This window comes from Nuphar pumila, chromosome 10 (assembly GCF_984573655.1).
Source record: "Nuphar pumila chromosome 10, dmNupPumi1.hap1.1, whole genome shotgun sequence".
Lineage (NCBI taxonomy): Eukaryota > Viridiplantae > Streptophyta > Magnoliopsida > Nymphaeales > Nymphaeaceae > Nuphar > Nuphar pumila.
In genome coordinates this window covers 89381586-89402376 of record NC_143258.1, presented here as the reverse complement: position 1 = coordinate 89402376, position 20791 = coordinate 89381586, and the positions used below count along the sequence as shown (strand labels likewise).

At 36.9% G+C, this 20791-nt stretch overlaps 1 protein-coding gene across 1 annotated transcript; it reads left to right on the top strand.

The window, feature by feature from the left end:
* Positions 1 to 14851: 14851 nt before the first annotated feature.
* Positions 14852 to 20783, top strand: LOC149827266 (TMV resistance protein N-like). Its single transcript, XM_090018482.1, has 4 exons — positions 14852 to 14892; positions 17495 to 18599; positions 18679 to 18984; positions 20757 to 20783. Exons 1-4 carry the CDS (start codon positions 14852 to 14854, stop codon positions 20781 to 20783), a joined length of 1479 nt encoding a protein of 492 aa, XP_089874608.1.
* Positions 20784 to 20791: the final 8 nt, after the last annotated feature.

The following is a 20791-nucleotide window of genomic DNA, read 5'->3' as shown; positions in this document are numbered from 1 at the left end:
GAGGCTCCTGTATCGGTACATATGGTGCTGATTAGGGGTGTCAACTGGTCTGGTTTGGTTTGGATCCACCGTAAGAGAAACCACACCTGAATCCTATAAAGATTACATTAACCAGACTTGGATCATACCCTATAAGTTTATATTATTTTATCCTTTTTACATAGAAAATTTATAGGTCTCAAACAATAAGTTCCAAAATAATGCAAATAATGGTTGGGAAAGTAAATGCTAATGAGCAAATATGTGGGAATTCAACTAAATGCATACCCAAAATATTTGTTCTTGAGAGTGACACAAAGAAAGATGGAAAATGACAGTTTTGCCCATCATTTTATGTGGATTAAGAAATGAGAGTATTTTTTTGCAAAGTTAGTTTCATTTACTATTTTATGCTCAAATGAATGGATTATTTTCTTGAATGATTTTTTTGGAACACATAATATGAGAAATGTGATGTTTAGTTCAATTACTTCAAAAATTATTTAGCGTGATCACGTCTTATTCATAGAACTTGTACTATTGAATGCATGACTCTATGTCGCATTGCAATAATTATTTGTAGGATCACGCTAAAGCTCAAAATGAGCTTGATGTTTTGCTAAACCATCACATTTGGCACATGAGCACTGGTGATTTATTTTATGTGTGACATATGAACTCTATAGTATTGATCAGTGGTGCAATTGAGCACACCTAGATGTTTGGTCCTCAAATCGTGCTTGAGCTCAATATTGAATTGTAGAGTACGGTGAGTATACCCAAAACATAAAAATTTGATAAATTGCATGTACATATAAAATAAAAGGCCCAGCCAGTTTCGTACCTAGGCTTGTTTTCGGACCTCGTCAGTGTAAAATTGGATGGGTAATCATAACGTATCATTGAATAATGTTTTGACTAGCTCGTGTTCTTCTCATGAGGCAGACGTTTGTGTACCCTAGTGCGGTGTGTAGGCTCTTGAAACCCTGGTTGCTCAAAGAGACAGGTACAATAATGTATTTTGTAAGTTGTTGTTGAAACATACATCATTTTTTATCACGCTACGAGTGATAATAGCTCGTTGGTTATTCGCCTAAAAGACTTAGGTAGGTAGGTCCTAAAACTTCTGTAGAAGTCGGATGCATCATATTCTCTCAGCTTTTAGGGGTTGTCGCTCGGTTATTATACCATTCATTTTGAAATTTGATTTAGATAGTCAAATGAGGTATTAATGGTCCAAAAAATAATAGAGACCCACGGTTGATCTGTATCTATGTATTAGAACTGCACATTAATAAAGTGAAACATAATCATTACTACAAAGTCGGTAACTTCAAATCTACAGTACATTGTTGCCATTTGATTTGTTGGAGGGAATATGTCAAAACTGCATTATGTAGTTAGGAAAAACCACATTTTTTGTGCTCACAACTCACAAGGGCTCTAGACATCTTTGAGTCTGTTGATTTTTTTTTTTCAAATTGAAGGACAAATAGGTCGTAACGGGGATGGAGGTAGTGTGACGAATCATAAATCTCGCTAGAAATTATTGAAAGTTAAAAGCGGCAATTTCTCGCTATTTTTTTTATCAGAAACATAAATGTTCCATTTTAAATACGATATTTATGTTTTTGTCGGCTATTTATCATAAAAAATGATATATTTTTAAATTATATTTTTATATATATTTCTTTATAAATAATTTTGTTTATATTTTTATTTATTTTTTATTGCCGATATTTTGCAAAAAATGCAAGATTTAAAAAAAAATTGATTTCTCGTGAGTTTTTTTTTTCTGCCCATATTTTGCCGTTTCTAACTTTTGTCACTATGTATGGAGGTTTTCCAACTTTCGGCTGTTCCGGATTCGATTCAGATCCGACTCCCCAAGTATTTAGTTGTTCCCAGATGCAACCCGTTAACAACCCTAAGTTCAACATATGGAGTGTGTGTCTCGTCTTATGGCTAAAGCAGCAGGTAATTCCCAGGTGGTTAAAAACAGCAGGACTTGATTTTGGCAATAAATCTACCACCAACCCCATATAAAATTTTAAAGCACACTAAGCCATGGGCTCTCAACCATCTCCTTCTGGGCTCCTGTATCGCGGTACATATACTGCTGACTAGGGGTGTCAACTGGTCGGGTTTGGTTCAGATCCAGGTGAAACCAGACCCACACCTGATTTGAGGTGCAGGTACTAGGTCTAGATCCAGATCCAATCGGACACACCATGCAGGTACTAGGTCCAGACCTGGATCCTATAAAGATTACACGAACCAGACCCGGATCATACCCTGTAAATTTATATTTTTTTATCTTTTCTACATTGAAAATTTGTGGATCTTACCATAAAGTTTTAAAGCATACTAAGCCATGGGCTCTCAACCATCTCCTTCTAGGCTCCTGTATAGTGGTACATATACTGCTGACTAGGGGTGTCAACTGGTCGGGTTTGGTTCAGATCCAGGTGAAACCAGACCCACACCTGATTTGAGATGCAGGTACTAGGTCTAGATCCGGGTCCAATCGGACACACCATAAGAGAAACCAGAACTGGATCCTATAAAGATTACACGAACCAGACCCGGATCATACCCTGTAAATTTATATTTTTTTATCTTTTCTACATTGAAAATTTGTGGATCTTACCACCAAGGTGGTATCCCATGTGGTAAGTGAGGTCCTGTGTAAAGCTTAAGGCCCAGGATCGAATCCCTCTGCCACATGGGGTGGTCGTTGTTCTTGTAGGGGTCCACCTAACCCCAGCTTGCCTTTCAAAAAAAAAAAAGTATGGATCTTAGTTTGATTTGTTTGTTTTTCTTTTGATAGTAATGGGGATGATTAGCATCGTATAGTTAAAAACATTTAATAATGTGCATTAGGAGGGTCTCAGATGTAGATTGACCATATCATATCTTTGCAGTAATATAATAAATTACGTCATAAAATGTTCCGCATTGGTTTGTCGATTGGTTTCTTCATCACATTAATCCATAGAATATTTCTTAGAAAACATAAGCATAATCGGATTTCTTTTTTGCCATGTAAAGATCGGTTCTACAACTTTCATTATATTGCTTGTGGCAGAAGGCAGTTATCAAGGCTTCAAATTTACCTACAGTTGCGCTAAGATGCTAACTTTATTCTCTCATGCCACCTGATTGGTGCCCGCTACTTACTGCTCGTTACACGCTAACAGAATCATCTGGACTAAAATTTGAGTTGTATAAGCCAAATAGATGATGTATGACCCATTTAGTCATCTGAGTTCTGCCTCCAACATGATCTTTGAAATGTTCATTTCTAACATGAACATGATCTAGTTTAATAAGAGTTCTGCCTCCAACATGAGGCTGGGCATGGTGGTTAATGGCTTGGTTTAGACTATTCTTTGGTTGTATAATAAAGCATATCCAAATCCATTGAGGATGTATGTTTTCCTATTCTATGTTTCAGCCTGTACTCTTCTGGTGGTGACTTCTTGTCACTGTGCACTCTCTTTTGTTGCATGCATGCTTGTTCAATTCTGTTTTTTTTTTCTTTTTTCTCTCATGTAATATGATTCAACTTTTCCTCAAAAACAAAATTTCTGGAGAACTTGGAGTCAACCTAAAACCACATCATCTGATACCCATCCTTCATGGAAAAAAAAAAGCAAACAAACTGCTTCAAAAGGGCTTTGACTTAAACTCACACTTTTATAAATGAGTCAAGTTGAAGCCTGAAATTAGGCTCATTAAATCTTGGTTAGCTGGCCGCAAGCTAACTATGTCTAATAATATTATCAGCAAGTATATTAAGAAAAAATATACATGTATAAAGTTAAATAATATTTATTGTACGTTTTTAAACACTTAACATATGACATTTACAATTTCCTTTTAGTGCTTTCAATTAATACTTATATTTTAATTCTTGCTTTATCAGTGTTACTCTTTGGTCTGAATGAGCCAATTTCTAGTGTTAAAAAAAAAGGCAAGTTCTTTCTAGCCTGTCTCCACCATTATATGCTATCGGGACGTGCCATCATCAGCACGCGCAGCACACAAAATTGTTAAAAAAGAGGGTTTTCCAGCGGAGGATGCAAAGCCATTTTTGGAAGACGGTCAATATTTGAGAATATCCAAGATATTTCTTTGTTGAGAATATCTCCATAATGGTAACTATGTGCAAAAATATTGGTCACTAAAGGAATTTTGTAAATTTCCCTTTCTTAATATAGATAAACCTATTGAAGAATTTGTGCAACTTACACAACTTACATAGTCATGTGAATTTTTTCATTATTTTCAAACTCCATGAAACAGATTGATCATAACATCTTGAGAATATATTCTTCAATATTTATGAATTTACCATATTACCATGCTATATAAGATGGCCATGAGATTTATTCATTTTTTACATCAATTATGCATTTCATATATAGCTCAAAAAAATAAATACAAATATTTTAAAAGAGTATTATAAATGAATTTTTGTAATGCCCAAGATTTTCAAAACAAAACTTTGTCCAAATTTCATGAATTTTTTTTCTTTGCAACAGAATTTAAAAAAGTCTTTAGCAATAAAAATAGATGATAGTTAGTCAACAGTTTTAGAAGATGCTGAGCAAATTACAGGTATGTGGCCAATAACTTATTGTCTACCAAGATATTTCATTTAAGCAAACCATAATGAGTTATTTATTACAAGCAGTGCTACTTGGCAAAGCAGTACTAGATAAAATTGGTATTGTAAATAAAATATCCAACATAGTCTGGAGAAACCCTTGATCTTGATGCCGCCCTGCTACGCATATTACACCACAGGTTCAGTACCTGTATCTTGATAAAATGGGGTCATAACTATTTTTGGTTTGGTATAAAAATATTTTAATTCAAACAAGTAATATAATTTAAAGACATAAAGTCACTTCAAGACCGCAATAAAAAATATCATAGTTCAAGTCTCCATGAGTTAGCATATCGGTATCCCATGAATCGAAGCAGGAGCTCCTCAAGCCTAGTTTAGCCATGCGAATATAATTTGTGTCTTTTGCTCAATCGGCCCAACAGTGTATCGAGATCAATACCTTACACAAGGTGATGCATGAGTAGCACTAACACATATTCATTCATTCATCGGTGTACCTATAGCTAATGCATTGCTTTAATAATTACGAGTTCAACCCTGGTACGTGGGAGAATTTAACTTCGGCGTCAAATAAAGTCATCTGGTATTTATTATGTTATCTATTTTTGTATGCCCAGGGCTTGCGTGACCCTGTCCCTAGTGGGGAAAAAGTTTTCATGTCGGGATAAACCCCACTAGGCCATTTCAGATGCATTCTCCTACTGCAGTAGCGGGGTTGAATCCATATATCTAAAGGATGACCCGACTTCCTAATCTTTGAGTGACCTTGAGTCCGGTTGAACTCTTTGGTTCATAAGATAATGTGCGTCACTTGAGGTGGTACCATCACTATCTGCCTCGATGAGCGTAAAGTCCTGAAGGAGTTTGATGGCATAACCTTTCTTATTAGAATATTGAGTGCCACATAGGCAATTCAGTGCATTCTGCACAAAGGGAATATAAATCCAACCCCAATCTGTTTTTTGAAGCACGGGTCAGTTCCCGTGTGGATAAAGACTACCTTTATGTTTTGTTTATATGCATACAAACATCGCTCTAGGCGTATACGACCTTCATGAGTATGTCAACCCTTACGAGTGGATAACCAATTCTGGCACAACGATGCTTATGAGCATTATTCTTGTACAATGTTTTACATAGGCATGCATAATCAAGGATCACTTTGGATCTACTGCTCGACGTATTTAGCCACAACGAGCATTGGCCTAACAAGGTACAATGGGTACTCTGGTGCAGTGGCCCTTATGAGCGCAATGCCCTTGAATGCAAAAATGGAACAAACCATCCAGGCGGTGTTTCCATAACAAGGGCATCATCGTGCCATCCATACTAGCTTATATGAGTATCTTGCCAAAAAACTTGGCAGCATGTTTCATATTTAACGAAAAAAATGTGATGTTCCTTTTAGCTCAGGAAGCTTCTTGTCAAAAATTTCAGCAGCATCTTCCCTATTTAACGAGAAAATCACTATGTTTGTTTTTGGATAGATGTGCACCATTGTGCATACTTTGGATCTTTTATGGTTTATTGAAAACCTAGGCCTTAGTTAGGACTTATGTTGGTGACTTAGATAGTTACATAAATGTGGTTTTGCATAAATCCAAAATCTTTTCAACAAGAGTTCCTTTGCTAAACAATGTTTTGAACGAGACAAGATATTTGAAGTCGCTTTTGGCGATAGAGACCAGTCACCATTTGTACACTTATTATACCATAATTATATTTAGTAAAAGTAGGAGCCTGTGCACATAACAACACGATGACAAAGTAAAGTGTGTAAAACATGGTCCCGTGAATGAAACCACTCATCAAGCTAAGTAAAATACATAAGTAGGGTCGAGTGAATAAAACCACGCATTGAGCTAAGTAAATTGCATATAAGCAGGAGCCTGTGCACATAACAACATGACGATAAATAAAGTATGTAAAGCAAGGCTCAGTGAATAAAATCACGCATTGGGTTAAGTAGAATGTGTAAAGAAACGTATATGTATATTTTTACATATATATAGTAAATAGAGAAGTAGTCACAATGATATGTACGTGGATACCAAAGCAAGCTTGTAGTGGCTTATAGGGCGTAAACCAATGACTAAGACCCTATGACACATAATTTACAGTAAATATCAAGAGATAGTCATAAGGGTATGCGCGTGAACATCGAAGTAAGGTTGTGGCGCTCTAGAGGGCGTGAACCAAGTACTATGACTAGATATTTTTTTAATCCAATAAATAACTTGAAAGAGAGATAATGGCATGCAAACCGACCAAAAATCCAGAAAAGGTGGCTTAGCACAGCGTAGAGGTGCTCCTAGGTCATGGTCAGCACGTCTTTATGTTCGATACGATCACAACCAAGTGCATTTTGTGTAGACCTTGTCGGCACAAGAAAACAAAGAGGTATAGGTCAAAAGTGGATCAAACCTAATTTTTGGTCGAACTGAGTTTGAACCTACCTCAAGTGGGCTAGACTAGGTCAGATGGGTTAGACTTAATAAAAAAAAAAAGATATAGGAGGTCAAGTGATCAAGGTCATGGGGTCTTGACTCAACTAGGTTCAGTCTAGGTCAAGTGGGTCCAAGCTCACCTCAAGTGGGTTTAGTCTAGGCCCAAAGCAAAAGAAAAGAGAGAAAAACTAACCTGTTAGGCCAAGTGGTTTGACCCAAGTGAGCTCGGTCTAGGCTAGGCAGGCTTAAGCTCACCTCAAGTGAGCTTAGTCTAAGTCCACTAGGCTTAACCTAGGCTAGAACCAAGATAGAGAAGAGAGAGGGGTGAGAGAGGGTTGTACATTTTTTCTAAAAGGAATAGGGGTCTCCTCTTATATATAGCCAAACATTCTGGATCCTGAGTGTGGGTAGAGAGTGGATCTAATCCATCCAGACCATCAGATGGAGCCCACTAAATATTTTTTTGGGACTCACAAGATATTTTTATGAGAACAACATGTTTTTAGAGTTTTGCCAATATTTTTTTACGAAAAAAGTGAGTATATCATTCTCTCTGTCTTGACGAGATTGGCTTTGTGAAATTCTTTAATTTTGCCCAATGAGTGAGATATGCCTTAAGGATATATACGTCCTAAGTATGATTGGCTCAGCGATTTTTTTTTGTTTTACATTCCAAGTTAATATGATAAATTTACATAAAAATACATTTATTTTTATTCAAAATTTTATTCAAGAAATTATGAATCTTATAATTTTTCTTTTGCACATGTGTAATTCAGTCGCCATATTTCATTTGAGTATATCATAAGATATATGTTTCACTTTCTTAATTAGTCATGTGATCTCTTAAGTCTCTTCCATGACCATAGGATATCATATGCTAATTACCTTGCACATTGTCCATATGTATTATAGTGGACTAAAGTAAACTTTCATGGATCATGATTTGCCAAATATGGCAAATACTTACACTAATTAATTCTTTTTTGTAATAACACTCACATTATTTATGTGCATTATCGAAAACATCATTATACATAATCAAATTCTTTCATTTTGGATCCATGTATATATCCATATCCAAGTCACCATGAATTGAATAATTCAAAAACATAAATCCATTCTCTTGCATACTATGCATAAAGCTTCTAAAGAATGACATAAGAAAATATATTTAATCACGTTCTCATAATAAACAAACCATAGAAAGCATAACTTATGATGATTATTTATCACCATATGCTAACAATATTCACATACATAAGCAAAAACTATAATTCAGCTCAGTTTATCTATACATGCAAAATAAAGCATCACAAACTATAAGCAATATGCATTATTGCTTTAGGGTCAAGTCCAATAGTCCAATTTCAATTAGATATATATGAATTAAATTCAGGATGAGAGTTTGTTTTCTTTCTATCTCACTATTATTTGGATATACCAAAGATTATGAGCTTATTCATTTTCAAGACTCTTATTAAATATAATATGCAATCAAATCACAACATATCCAAAACATATAAGCTCAAAACATTTATAGATCCATGTATAAAACTATATCCAAATCCATTTGATTCATATAGGTCCATATCTAAGACTCACTTGAGATGTTATCATCAAATCCGATGCGACCCTTAATGAGATGATCTTTACTCAAGCATAACTATAGGTCCTTTTCAAAACTTGGATCTAGTGTTGTTTTGAGAATGTTCAAAATTAGGGATTCAGTGGTCCAAAAAGAAATTGCAAATCAAATACATTCAAACATGAAAACATGGGTCATATAGGATTTGAATATGGTTTAAATTCATTACATATATGTATCCAATTATTTCCAACAACCAACTATTCATACTCATCACATAATCTTGGACCAAACATAAATCAACTATATCAAGCTCATTCACATGCTTATTCTCGAGGCATTAGGACTTGACTATAGTCCAAACCCATATTCATACAACATATATTATTAGCTCCAGATATCCAACTTGATAATATCCATATTCGGTATCAAATTTGGATCAAAGTTGGATCCATACAATCAGAGAATCCAAAGAAGGACCATACAAAGCACATATGCATTAAACATATATAGATCAATTATGCCAATATAAATAATCTTAGATCCCATCCTACTAATTTGTATCCAAACTCATGCATATTATTAGGTAGAGTTTCATTTGGATTATTACTGGATCCAAACCGAACCATGAGTTTTCTGTCAACAACAATTCTAAAATTGAATCTCTATGTTTAGATCCAATATTCAGTTATTTGGCCCAATAAATAAATAGTCGCAAAACTCATAAGCATAACCTATTCAAATATAATACCAACATAGATCCAAAACAACTAATAAATAAATATGGAGGAGTGACTTGGTTCTTGTTAATGAAAAAGTCCACCAAGCCTTGACTTGGATCTAGTTCTGTAACAATGATTGACTATGTCCAAGCTGGTCCTACAGGTCCAACCGAGTCCAATATTCATGTTAACTGGAACCAAACTAATTTAGTATAGTCTTGAGCCTGTTCAACTAGTTCCGCTGGGTCCATTGAGCTTGATCACTTCAACATGAATCTTAACTGGATTTACTGGATCTAAATATATTGAACTTTGATACACATACATTATTTATATGTTCACACAAGGGTAATTGGTTATTTCAACTTTGTGATTTAACCTGACTCGTCCTAGTCAAAACAAGTTCGGTGTGAGTTTACAATACTAGGTTTACTGAACCTAGTCCAGACCCAACTGGGCTTGTGTTCAAAATCAATTGAATTCTCAAAAATCTATAATGGATCTGCTTACTAATATGTGCATATCCATATCCAGTTTGGTGTACACTAAACTAGACCCAACTATTTCAACTGGGTTCAGTTTTGTCTCAGTCAGGGACAAACTAGATTGGTTCAGTTCTGTCCCATTCAAGAACAAACTAAACTGGATCCAGTTCAATTTCAAATTAGATCCATACTAAATTATAAATTAGATCCAGATCCACTTTTGATCTAGATCCAGGACTGTCATACCAAATCCAAACCCAGTTATGATCTAGATCCAGAACTGATCTATCTAGCTATGGAATGGATCTAGATCCAAATATATATTAGATCCAAAACTAATCTGAATTATCTCAAACTGAATCCAGATCCATGATTGATTCATCCAGCTCTATACTAGATTGAGACCCAATTTTGTCTAGATTAGGTTTAACTTGGATTGGTCCAGGTCAACTAGATTGAACTGGACCTAGATCTAGTCTGGTCTAGTGCAATCCAAACTCAAATAGGGAACTGAGACCTTATAAGACCCGACTTAGTCTGATTCAGTTGACCAAGTCAGGTTTGAAACTCGTTAACCATACTCAGTCTGGACTGACCCAGGCTGAGTCAGTTTTGGTCAGACCCGACCCAATCGAGGTTCACATCCACACTGGTTCAGTCAGACCAAGTGGGTCAGGTTTAGTCCAAACAGTTTGGTCGACCGAGACTCTTTTTTCTTTTTTCTAGTTCAACACGAGAGACACGACTCGGTCGAATTTACCCACCCCCCCCCCCCCCCCCAAGACAAAGTTGGTTTTACTGACATTTGGGTTGGGGTTAAGGCGGAAGGGGTACAACCCCTTCCTGACCTCCACCCTCCACCACAAAAGTTGCAGGCAATCTCTGGTTGTCGGCCCTCTCTCTCTACAACAACGTCGACAGCTACGACTATTGGCTTTTTTTTTTCTATAATACGTCAGCAGCCATGGTTGCTGGCCTTCCAAACAAAATAGACATAAGGAAGAATGGGGTAAGGGCATACCTGCCGGTGGTGGCTCCTCCCAGTGTGCTCTAGTAATCCTTCTCCCACTCTCTCTGTCCCTCTCGAATGCTCGTACTCGTTTATTTCTTTTGTGGGTAGAGAGGTTCACTATAAGAGCTCGACGAATGAGGAGAAGCCCCACCCTCCCACCCAACGATCATGGGGATGGGGCGAGGTTTATCCCCATCCCCCTTCTCGCGATGAGTCAGGGAAACAGTTGGGGAACCGTCTTCCCTATTCGTTCAAGATTTTTCTTACTTACCTTCCCCACCCGACACCATCGAGTGGGTTTTATAGGGCCCACCACCCTGCAAGGTAAAACTCCAAATTGAGGACACGATCACCCAGCCTTGCGTGCCCCAACCGTGTAAAAGCAACAACATCCCCATGTGGGTTCGATCCTGGGCCTTCAGCTTCACACAAGACCCCTCTTACCACTTGGGATACCACCTTAGTGTATTTTATGGTTTTAAACAAGAGGGAGAAAGATGTTTGAGAGAGAGAGAGAGAGTTTCTTCGTAGAGACATGGGTGGAGAGACAAGAGGTGTTATAAATAGAAACTATTTAATGTTTAAAAAAATTATAATGTGTCATGTATCACTTCATTTTTTATGCCCATACAATTGTTTACTTACATTCTCAATTCACATGATAAGAATGTCAATAATGAAAAAGTTATAAAGCATCTAATTTTTTTCACTTGATGCCCTTGCTTATGATTTGATAATATTTAAGATAAGAGAGATGATATTTTAATCCTTCATAATAGGGGTGTCAACCGGTCTGACCTTATCTAAAATAGGTGGGTCCAAACCCGAATCTGATTAAACAATATGGGTATTAGATTTGTATTCAAGTTTGATTAGATTTTTAATAAAAGAACCATACCCAGACCTGATAAGAATTGCATAAAGACTCAGTCCATACTCAATAAAATAATATATTTTTAAGTTTTTTACACTCCCCTGCCTAAGTTGGTGTCATCTTCGACACCAATTGTTCATGGTAGTAATCTACAAGTTAACGATGTTGAAACATTGGGTTGCTTTCTCCTAGGTGACTTCACACTCTATTAGAACTCTCCACTACACCAAGTACTTCTTGACTTCACTGAGGTAGTTATTGGAGTGGTTGATACTGACTTTTGGTTCTCTGCCTAGGATGCTGACTTTTGATGACGTGTGTTGCGAAATGGGAGCACATTGAGGCATACGTTGTTGAGAGACTCCTTCATCTTCTCTTACTTGCCTATAACTTGATCTCAGGCCCAACTTAGAGAAGACCTTAGCATTTTCGAGTTGATCAAATGAGTCCATAATCAAAGAAAGCGTCACTGTCATTTTATTCAATGCCCTGTAGTCGACACTCAGATGCTTCATCCTGTCCTGCTTTGCCTGAAATAGCACGGGCACTCTAAAGAGAGCTTTGAATGGTTGGATGATCCCTGCTTTGAGCATGTCATTCAATTGCTTGCATAGTTCCTACAGCTCAGGAATTGACATATGGTATGGATCCATGGAAGGTGGCTATGCACCAGACACTAACTCAATCTAATTGTCTACCTCATGCCTTGGAGGTAGCTTTTTCAATAGTTCGGTGAGCATAACATTGTCAAACTTCTTCAATACGAGCACTAGGGCCCCTGGGACATCAACAGTTTCTCCTGCTTGATCCGTTGCTCCGATCATGATGAGAAAAGTCTCTTCACCACTTTTCATGCCTCTTTTCAGGTAGAGTGTGGACTAAAAGTCTCAAAAAAATCAATACCTACCTCTTGGTGAAAACCCTCAGCAATGAGACGAGCTTTGTAGTGAGCCACGAAGCCATCAACATGTTGTTTAATTCAAAATACCCATTTGGAGCCAATGCTATTATAGTAAGGAAGAGGAGGAACAAATATTCCAAGTATAATTAAGTTGGAGTGCATTAAACTCATCTTGCATGGTCGTGAGACACTTGGGGTCAAGATTAGCCAATTTAAACGAAGTGGGTTTGGGTGTGAGTAAAACAAAGCTAAAACATGCAAGGGAGAAAGGATAGTGGGTAATGGTAAATGCACAAAGTTTAAGAGAGTTGGTCATAGACCAAGTGATCATGGGGTAGGTATGGTCAGATGAGCGACTCACAATGGAGTAAAAAAAAGGGCAGTGCTGAAGAAGAATCTGGTGGGTCAGCAGCGGGGATGTGGTTCACAAGAGAGGAAGGAGTTGGCGAGGTAGGAGAGATAGGAATATTAGGGGGAACCATCCGATTAGGAAGAAGCAGTTGAGGAGGATCAAGAGGAGGTAGGACGGCGGTATGAGAGAGACCCCATTCAAAAAGACTAGGTGAGGAATGGTGAGCAGACGAAGAGACGGGTCCAAGGAAAGATTTATCAAAGTAAACATGGCGAAAAATATGGGTGCAGTTTTGAGAGGGGTCGAAGCAGAGATAGCCCTTATGGCGAGAAACATAGCAAAAAAAAGTACAGAAAGTAGTCTTGGGTTAAAATTTAGAGGTATGATTGGGCGTTAAAAGTGGATAACAACAAGTACTAATGAGACGAAGATTATGATAGTTGGTCAGTTTGTGAAAGAGAAGCTCATAGAGGGTCTTACGATTAAGTACTAGGGTTAGAAGACAGTTAATAATGGAAACAACAATACAAAAGGCATCAACCCAAAAGAAATATGACAAAGAAGAAGTGTGCAACAGGCTGAGCCCGGTTTCAATGACATGCCGATGTTTGACCTCAATGAGCCCGTTCTGTTCTAAAGTATGCGGACACTAAAATCGATGAAGTATGCCATAGTCCCATAAAAAAACTTTTAAAATCATGGATGATAAATTCACCTTCATTATCAGTTTGAAAAGCACAAATGGAGAGTTGAAGTTGCTTTTCAGTGATATGCTTGAAAGACTTAAAACACTCAAACACTTGAGACTTAGTATGTAATGAAAAGAGCCATGAGAAACGATAAAAATCATACACTATGAGAAGATAAAAGCAAAATTCTTCACGTGAAGAGACTGGAGCAGACCCCCCAAACATCAGCGTAGAGAAGTTCAAGTGGAGATGTCATAGAAGAAAAAGAATGACAAAAAGGAAATTTGTGAGCTTTTTCAACAAAACAACTATCACACACTTTTATTTTGTTATTTTTATTGACAAAAATAGCATGACTAGAGTTTAAGAAATGAACTTCTTATTTGAATATCCGAGACGTTGGTGCCATATATCAAAACAAGTCAATTTGCCTACATATGTTGTCGCTTGCATATGAGCATCAAATTTAATTGGGTAGAGTCTTACGCTGAATTTCAATCATCGAAGATGAATCTTGTCTGTCTGACAATCCTTGACAAGAAATTAAAAGGGAGTAAATTAAAAAATACAATCATTATCTTCAGTAAATTGGTCTATAGATAAAATGTTCTTCGTAATAGTAAGAACATGAAAAACATTCTTTAAATCAAAGGAAGAGCCTTGAGAATTCAAAATAAGATTACCAGTGTAGGAGATGGGAAGCATCTTATCATTGCCAACTATTTGCTCACCCCCATGATATTGTGATTTTTGAAAGAATTGTTGGTCATCCATGGTTAGATGATTCATAGAACCAATGTTAGGATACCAATAGTCATAAGTGGATTGCTGAAGAGACATGGCGAAGAAGGGTTTAGGACATCCCAACAGGTTTTGGCAGTATGTTTGCATTTTTTACAATATTGACATGTGACTCCCCCACAAGCACCTTAAGGTTGGGATACAGGGTTACTATTAGACATTTTTGGAGAGGAATTTCTCCCTTGTCCCCTTCCACAACTGCGACAAAAACCACTATCGTGACCTCGACCCTTGAAGGTAGTGAAGGCAGACTGCTAGGGTTCAGTGTTTCAGAAGGCTTGGCATGAATTAGAAGCATATGTTTCTCCAGATTAAGAAACATATCATATAGATTTGTGAAGATATGTAACACTGAATTAGTCATGATGGAGGTCACAAAGCTTTCATACAATGATTCTACTCAAAAGTAAGTCATTGTATTTCAAATTCAGATAGGGTGTAATAGTAGATGTGTATACCAACCCATGAAGCATGTTTATATCAAAAGTACAATGTTGAATTGTCTCTAGTTACATGATCTACTAGTTTCAACAATTGAAGTTAATTCATTATGAATTAAGAAAATGAAACAACTATAAGTATTATCGTTTCTACCAAAGTGAAACAATAATGATCAAATTATGTTTGTTTCAAAAAAAGTGAATAATAAGGGGTCTTACATTTACATTTTAAATATGAATCTCGTACAAAGCGATTAATCTCTCACTCATACAGAGAATAGAACAATCACTCTAAAGACTGTATATGATACATAGTAGTTTTTAAAAGGATGTCTATAAAAAGCGGGAGTCCTCGAATAATCTTAGCATGTTGTTTTTGCAATCGCGAGTGGCTAAGAATATTCGAGGTATCATCTCTCACTGCAAGACAGTGAAGAATTTTTTGAAACTCATTGGAACAAGAAATTATTGATTTCATATGAGATTTTATCTCAGGCCATATGAATTAGTAATTTTGTTATAGATCTGGGTAGATTAGACTCTATTGGAAGACCACTAAAGATCTTATGTGATAATAAAGTTGTTGTGTCCTTCTTGAATAACGACAAGAGCTAATCTTATGTCGACACATAAAGTTAAATGACTAATAATTATCTTGTATATATTGATACAATCGGTGTGAGGGAAATGACTGCGGTTCCCTTTAATAAATATTTAATATGAGGATTATTTTTTCAATATGTAAAGGGGATGGGCATGTTTGATTCCTTCTGAGGTATATGACAATACATTATAGATTTATGTGATCATATTTATGAAAATAAATTGATTTTCTATGACTTTATATATTTTTTATTCGGCATAAAAAATCTCTCATTTGGTTAGAGAGAATAACAAAATAATAATATTAAATGATCAATAGAATGGGTTAGAGACAAACATATTCATAAAGGTAATATTAACATGCTAAAGCACTTAAAATGAATTATATTATAGTGCATGAAAATATAATATTTCATAAAGAAGTGTTCATCTTCATGATTCATATGATTCATTTTTATGATAAAGGATAGCTTGTAGTTGTTTGACTTCATGATTTTCATTTATATGCCAACCTTGATCTTATATGTCAATTGTTTATTTTTTAGATAATCTCATCATTGTGAACCAAGTAGTTGTTTGACTAGGGATGAACACCTACAGGTGCCTGTCCAATTGGTGATCAAGCCCAATTAGAGTCAAGCCGAGCCCAATCCGATAAGTAATCAGCTCAGGTATAAGGGTTAACCAGAGTCGGGCCATATCCTTTTACCTATTGGGTTCACCACCACCCAGAGGCTTTCGGATACCCATTTTAAATGGAAACATGATTTTGGTTCCAGTTAAAACTTAATCAATCCCCGACTTTGGAAGGAAGAAAGCTTTGCTTTGATAAGTACTAGATAATTAACGGATCGCCCGTATGGTCGGGCTCTGTAAGATAATTTTAATGGTAGAAGAAAGTTTACATCACATACGTTTATCAAGGTTAAAAGCAAAAATAATGAGAAATGAAAACGTATTGATAATTTTAAAAGTTTTTTTTTTTGTGTGATGAAGGAATCCTAACCGAGAACCAGGTCACTAGCGGGCCTGCCTCCCTGCAAGGTAAAACTCAGGTTGGGGGAGACGACCATCCAGCCTTAAGTGCCCCAACCGTGTAAAAGCAACAGCAGCTCCATGTGGGTTCGATCCGGAGCCTTGAGCTTGACACAGGACACCTCTTACCACGTGATACCACCTTGGTATATTTTATGGTTATAAACACGCCCGCTCCCGAGAGAGAGAGAGAGAGAGAGAGAGAGAGAGAGAGAGAGAGAGAGAGAGAGAGTTTCTTCTTAGACACGAGGGAAAAGATAGAAGAGGTGTTATAAATAGAAACTCTTTAATGTTTAAAAAAATTATAATGTGCCATGAATTACTTCATTTTTTTTATGAAAAGTACTAGGAAAATGACAATACAAATGTTTACTTACATTCTCTACTTACATGATAAGAATGTTAATAAAGAAAAAGTTATAAAGCATTTAATTCTTTGCACTTGATACCCTTATGCTTTGATAATATTTAAGATAAGAGAGGTAAGTTTTTTATCCTTTATAATAGGAGTGTCAACCGGTATGCCCTTAGCTAAACATAGGTGGGTCCAAACCTGAATCCGACTAAACTATGTGGGTATCAATTTTGTATTCAAACGATGTGGATATTATATTTGTATTCAAGGCTGATTGGATTTTTCATAAACAAAAACATACCCGGGCCTGATAAGTAGGGTGGGGCCCTATTTTCCCTCAGTCCATTGCTATCCTTGAAGAAGGATTGGGGCAGGGATAGGGTAAGTACCTACCCGCACGGGTTTTGATTTTAGCCTCCATCACCGCTTCATGTCCTCTATCCCATGTCCAAAAAGGGCTGAGGTGGGGGCGTAGCCCTGTTTCTCATCGCTACTCATAAAACATGAATCATTTTTATTTTCAAAAAAGAAAAGAAGGAAAGATGTCTCAAATTTCATGTGAATGAACTCTGCAGGCACGAGGCAAAGCTGATTCAAGAGGTCGTTGGAAGGGTTCTTAATGAAATAAACAGGCTCCCTCTCGAGGTGGCCAGTTACCCTGTTGGACTGGATTCCAGAGTGGCAGATATCTTAAAGATGTTGGAAATGGAAGATAAGGGGGTTCAATTAATGGTTGGCATCCACGGTATGGGCGGCATCGGCAAGACCACTCTTGCAAAGGCTGTTTACAATGAGATATTTCTCAAATTTGAAGGCAGCATTTTCATTTCAGATGTGAAGAATGCAGCAAAAAAGGACGATGGGCTCGCTTCACTGCAGAAGCAGATGCTAGTTGATATCTTAAACGACAAAGAAACTATTGTACGAGATGTTAGTGCAGGAAAACCCTTGATAAAAGAGAGGCTTGGTCGTAAGAACGTTCTCATCGTTCTTGATGATGTGGATAACACCGACCAACTTGAGGCGTTGGCTGAAAGCAAAGACTGGTTTGGTCCAGGTAGTCGAATCATAATCACAACAAGAGACAAGCATAACTTAACAGCGGCGAGCCGTTTGGATGGCAGAAAAATCTACGGGGTTAATGAATTGAGCGATGGTCAATCGCTTGAGCTCTTCTGCAACCACGCCTTCCAGACAAGGCAGCCAAAAGAAGGATATGCAGATCTCTCAGAGAAAGTTGTGAAGCTTGCAGTCAAGTTACCCCTGGCTCTTAAGGTTTTGGGAACATATTTATCTGACAAGAACGGTGTGGAGTTGTGGGATGATGCTATAAAACAATTGAAAACATGTCCTCATGATGATATTATCGGGAAATTGAAAATAAGCTTTAATGGACTTAACAAAGATGAACAACGTGTATTTTTGGACCTAGCGTGCATATTCAACATAATAGATCAAAGTTGTGCAGAGTACGTATGGACAGCCTGTGGATTTTTTCCAAAAATTCTAGTCAACAACCTCGTGAATAAGGCTCTAATAAACGTCAATAAAAAGGGTGAGCTAGAAATGCATGATCTGCTTCAAGATATGGGGAAGCATATTGTTTCAAAAGAAGATCTTTGGAGAAATACCAGGTTGTGGGAGTATAATCACATCGTTCATCTTACGGATAACCTCATAGTAAGTACCAGTGCTGCACACTTTTGTTTCATCAATTTATCTTTATCAACTTTAATTTACTTCTTACGTTTGTCATCAGGAATGCAAGAAGGTAGAAGGCATCGCCATTGTTTGTAATGAGAAAAAAGGTGGTGAGGAACCAAATTGTTTAAGTGCACAGGCTTTTGCAAACATGTCTAATCTTAGACTGCTTCGTATCAATCACGCTAACTTCAAGGATGATCTTGACCGCAATCTACCTATGCAACTAAAATGGTTGGAGTGGAAGGGTTGTCCTCTGGAGTCACTACCACATGGCTTTAATTTGGAGAAGATTGCTGTCATTGACATTTCCAATAGTAAGATTGTTACGGTGAGCAGCGAACAGGTTTTGTCTACAAAAAAGGTAAGCTACAAAATTTGCTACTTTCAATGTGCCTTGTATACTTTTCCTATGAAAAATTTTCAAATATGTTTAATTCATGCACACACCAAAAGTTTGAGAGTTTAAGAATTCACACCAAAGTTTTTATTTGGATTAATCAAATTCCCCCCATCATGAATTTACGTTTGGTTTATTTTGAGCTAACACTAACTCATATTTTAAAGATATCAATTACCATTGTAACTCGTGAGATGAATTACTAATTTACCTTGATCAACAAGTCCGGAACAAAGTTTGAAGGTTGGACTGTCAACAAAATGTATTTAATATAAATAAATTTAGACCTCCTCAATATAAACCAAAATATTAACCACTACACCAAATAATTAGTCATTGGCAATTTTTAAAAAAACCTTTATTTTATGAGGTACCCGACCCAACCCAAACCCAATTCTTTGGTATGGGCATGAAAAGCGCTAACCCAAAAAATATTCGAGCCATCCCGAACTCGACCTAAGCAATATGCAGCACAGGATTGGGACATGATTTTTTTTGGGCACCCGGCCTGACCTGAATATTTTATATGTATTTTAAATAAAAATGAATTTATGAAATTATGCGGGTCCAAGTTTGGGATGCCATTTTCGTAACTCATTGAAACTTGAACCCAAAAATTTATTATTTGGTCAGGTTCGGGTGTACCCCGATAAGTTGGGTACCCCACCGTTGACAACCCTAAAGCTAACCAACATAACAATGAACTGCCCCACTGATAGTACAACCAAGTCCGCATTTGGAATCTTGAAATTTCATAAGTACCAATCATGGACCCAGTTGTGCTATCAATGGGTTGGGTTATTATTGGATTGATTGGCTTGCTGGAATTTAGACATATAGTTATATAACTTTTTTTTCTATTAATTATTTAGTGTAGTGGTTAATGTTTTATTTTGTATATGGAAGGTCAATAGTTCACGTATCATTGCAATCAATAAACTTTTTTACATTAAATACATTTTGTGGGAAACTTCTTCTGAAGGGGCTGCATCGTTTTCGGGATCCCAACCCAGGCGAGCGCTTATATGGTTTATTCTTTTTGTCATTTGTTTATGTTCCTTTTCTTTTTTAAAGTGATCATACGTCGTCACTTTATGCGATGGTTTGATTTTCCCATCTTAATAATGCTATATATTTCCTTTCTTTCATAAAAAAAAAATTTCAGGGTAGCTTATGTGCGTAAGCTCCAAAAATAAACATGCTTCCCATTTGAATATTTTTTGTCATGCTTTCCTTATCAAAAGTGGATAACGGTTGACAGGTCTTCGAAGAATTGAAAATCCTCAATCTCAAAGGCTGCACACGTCTTGTTAGTATTGCTGATGTTGTTGCCAATGCTCACCAACTGAGAGAGCTGAATATTGATTATACTTCATTAAGCACGATTCCCAGTTCCATAGGAGACCTACAGAACCTCGATCATCTATCATTAAAGGGGTCAAGTTTATTGAGAGAATTACCAGAAGAAATTGGACGTTTGAGGTATTTGCAAAAGCTAATCCTTGATGGTACTTCGTTGAGGACATTACCTGATTCCATTGGGAACTTGAGTTGCCTTCAGCACCTCTCTCTAGATGATTGTGAATTATTGGAAGAACTGCCATCTTCTGTGGGATACTTGTATTTCTTAGAAGGGCTCATCCTTGACCGAACTCCGATTGTGCAATTGCCTAGTTCATTCGAGAACCTAAGGAGGCTCCATCTGCTGTCTCTAAGGTGGTGTGTGTCTCTGGAAGGTCTACCATATGCCATTGGAAGATTGAAGTCGTTA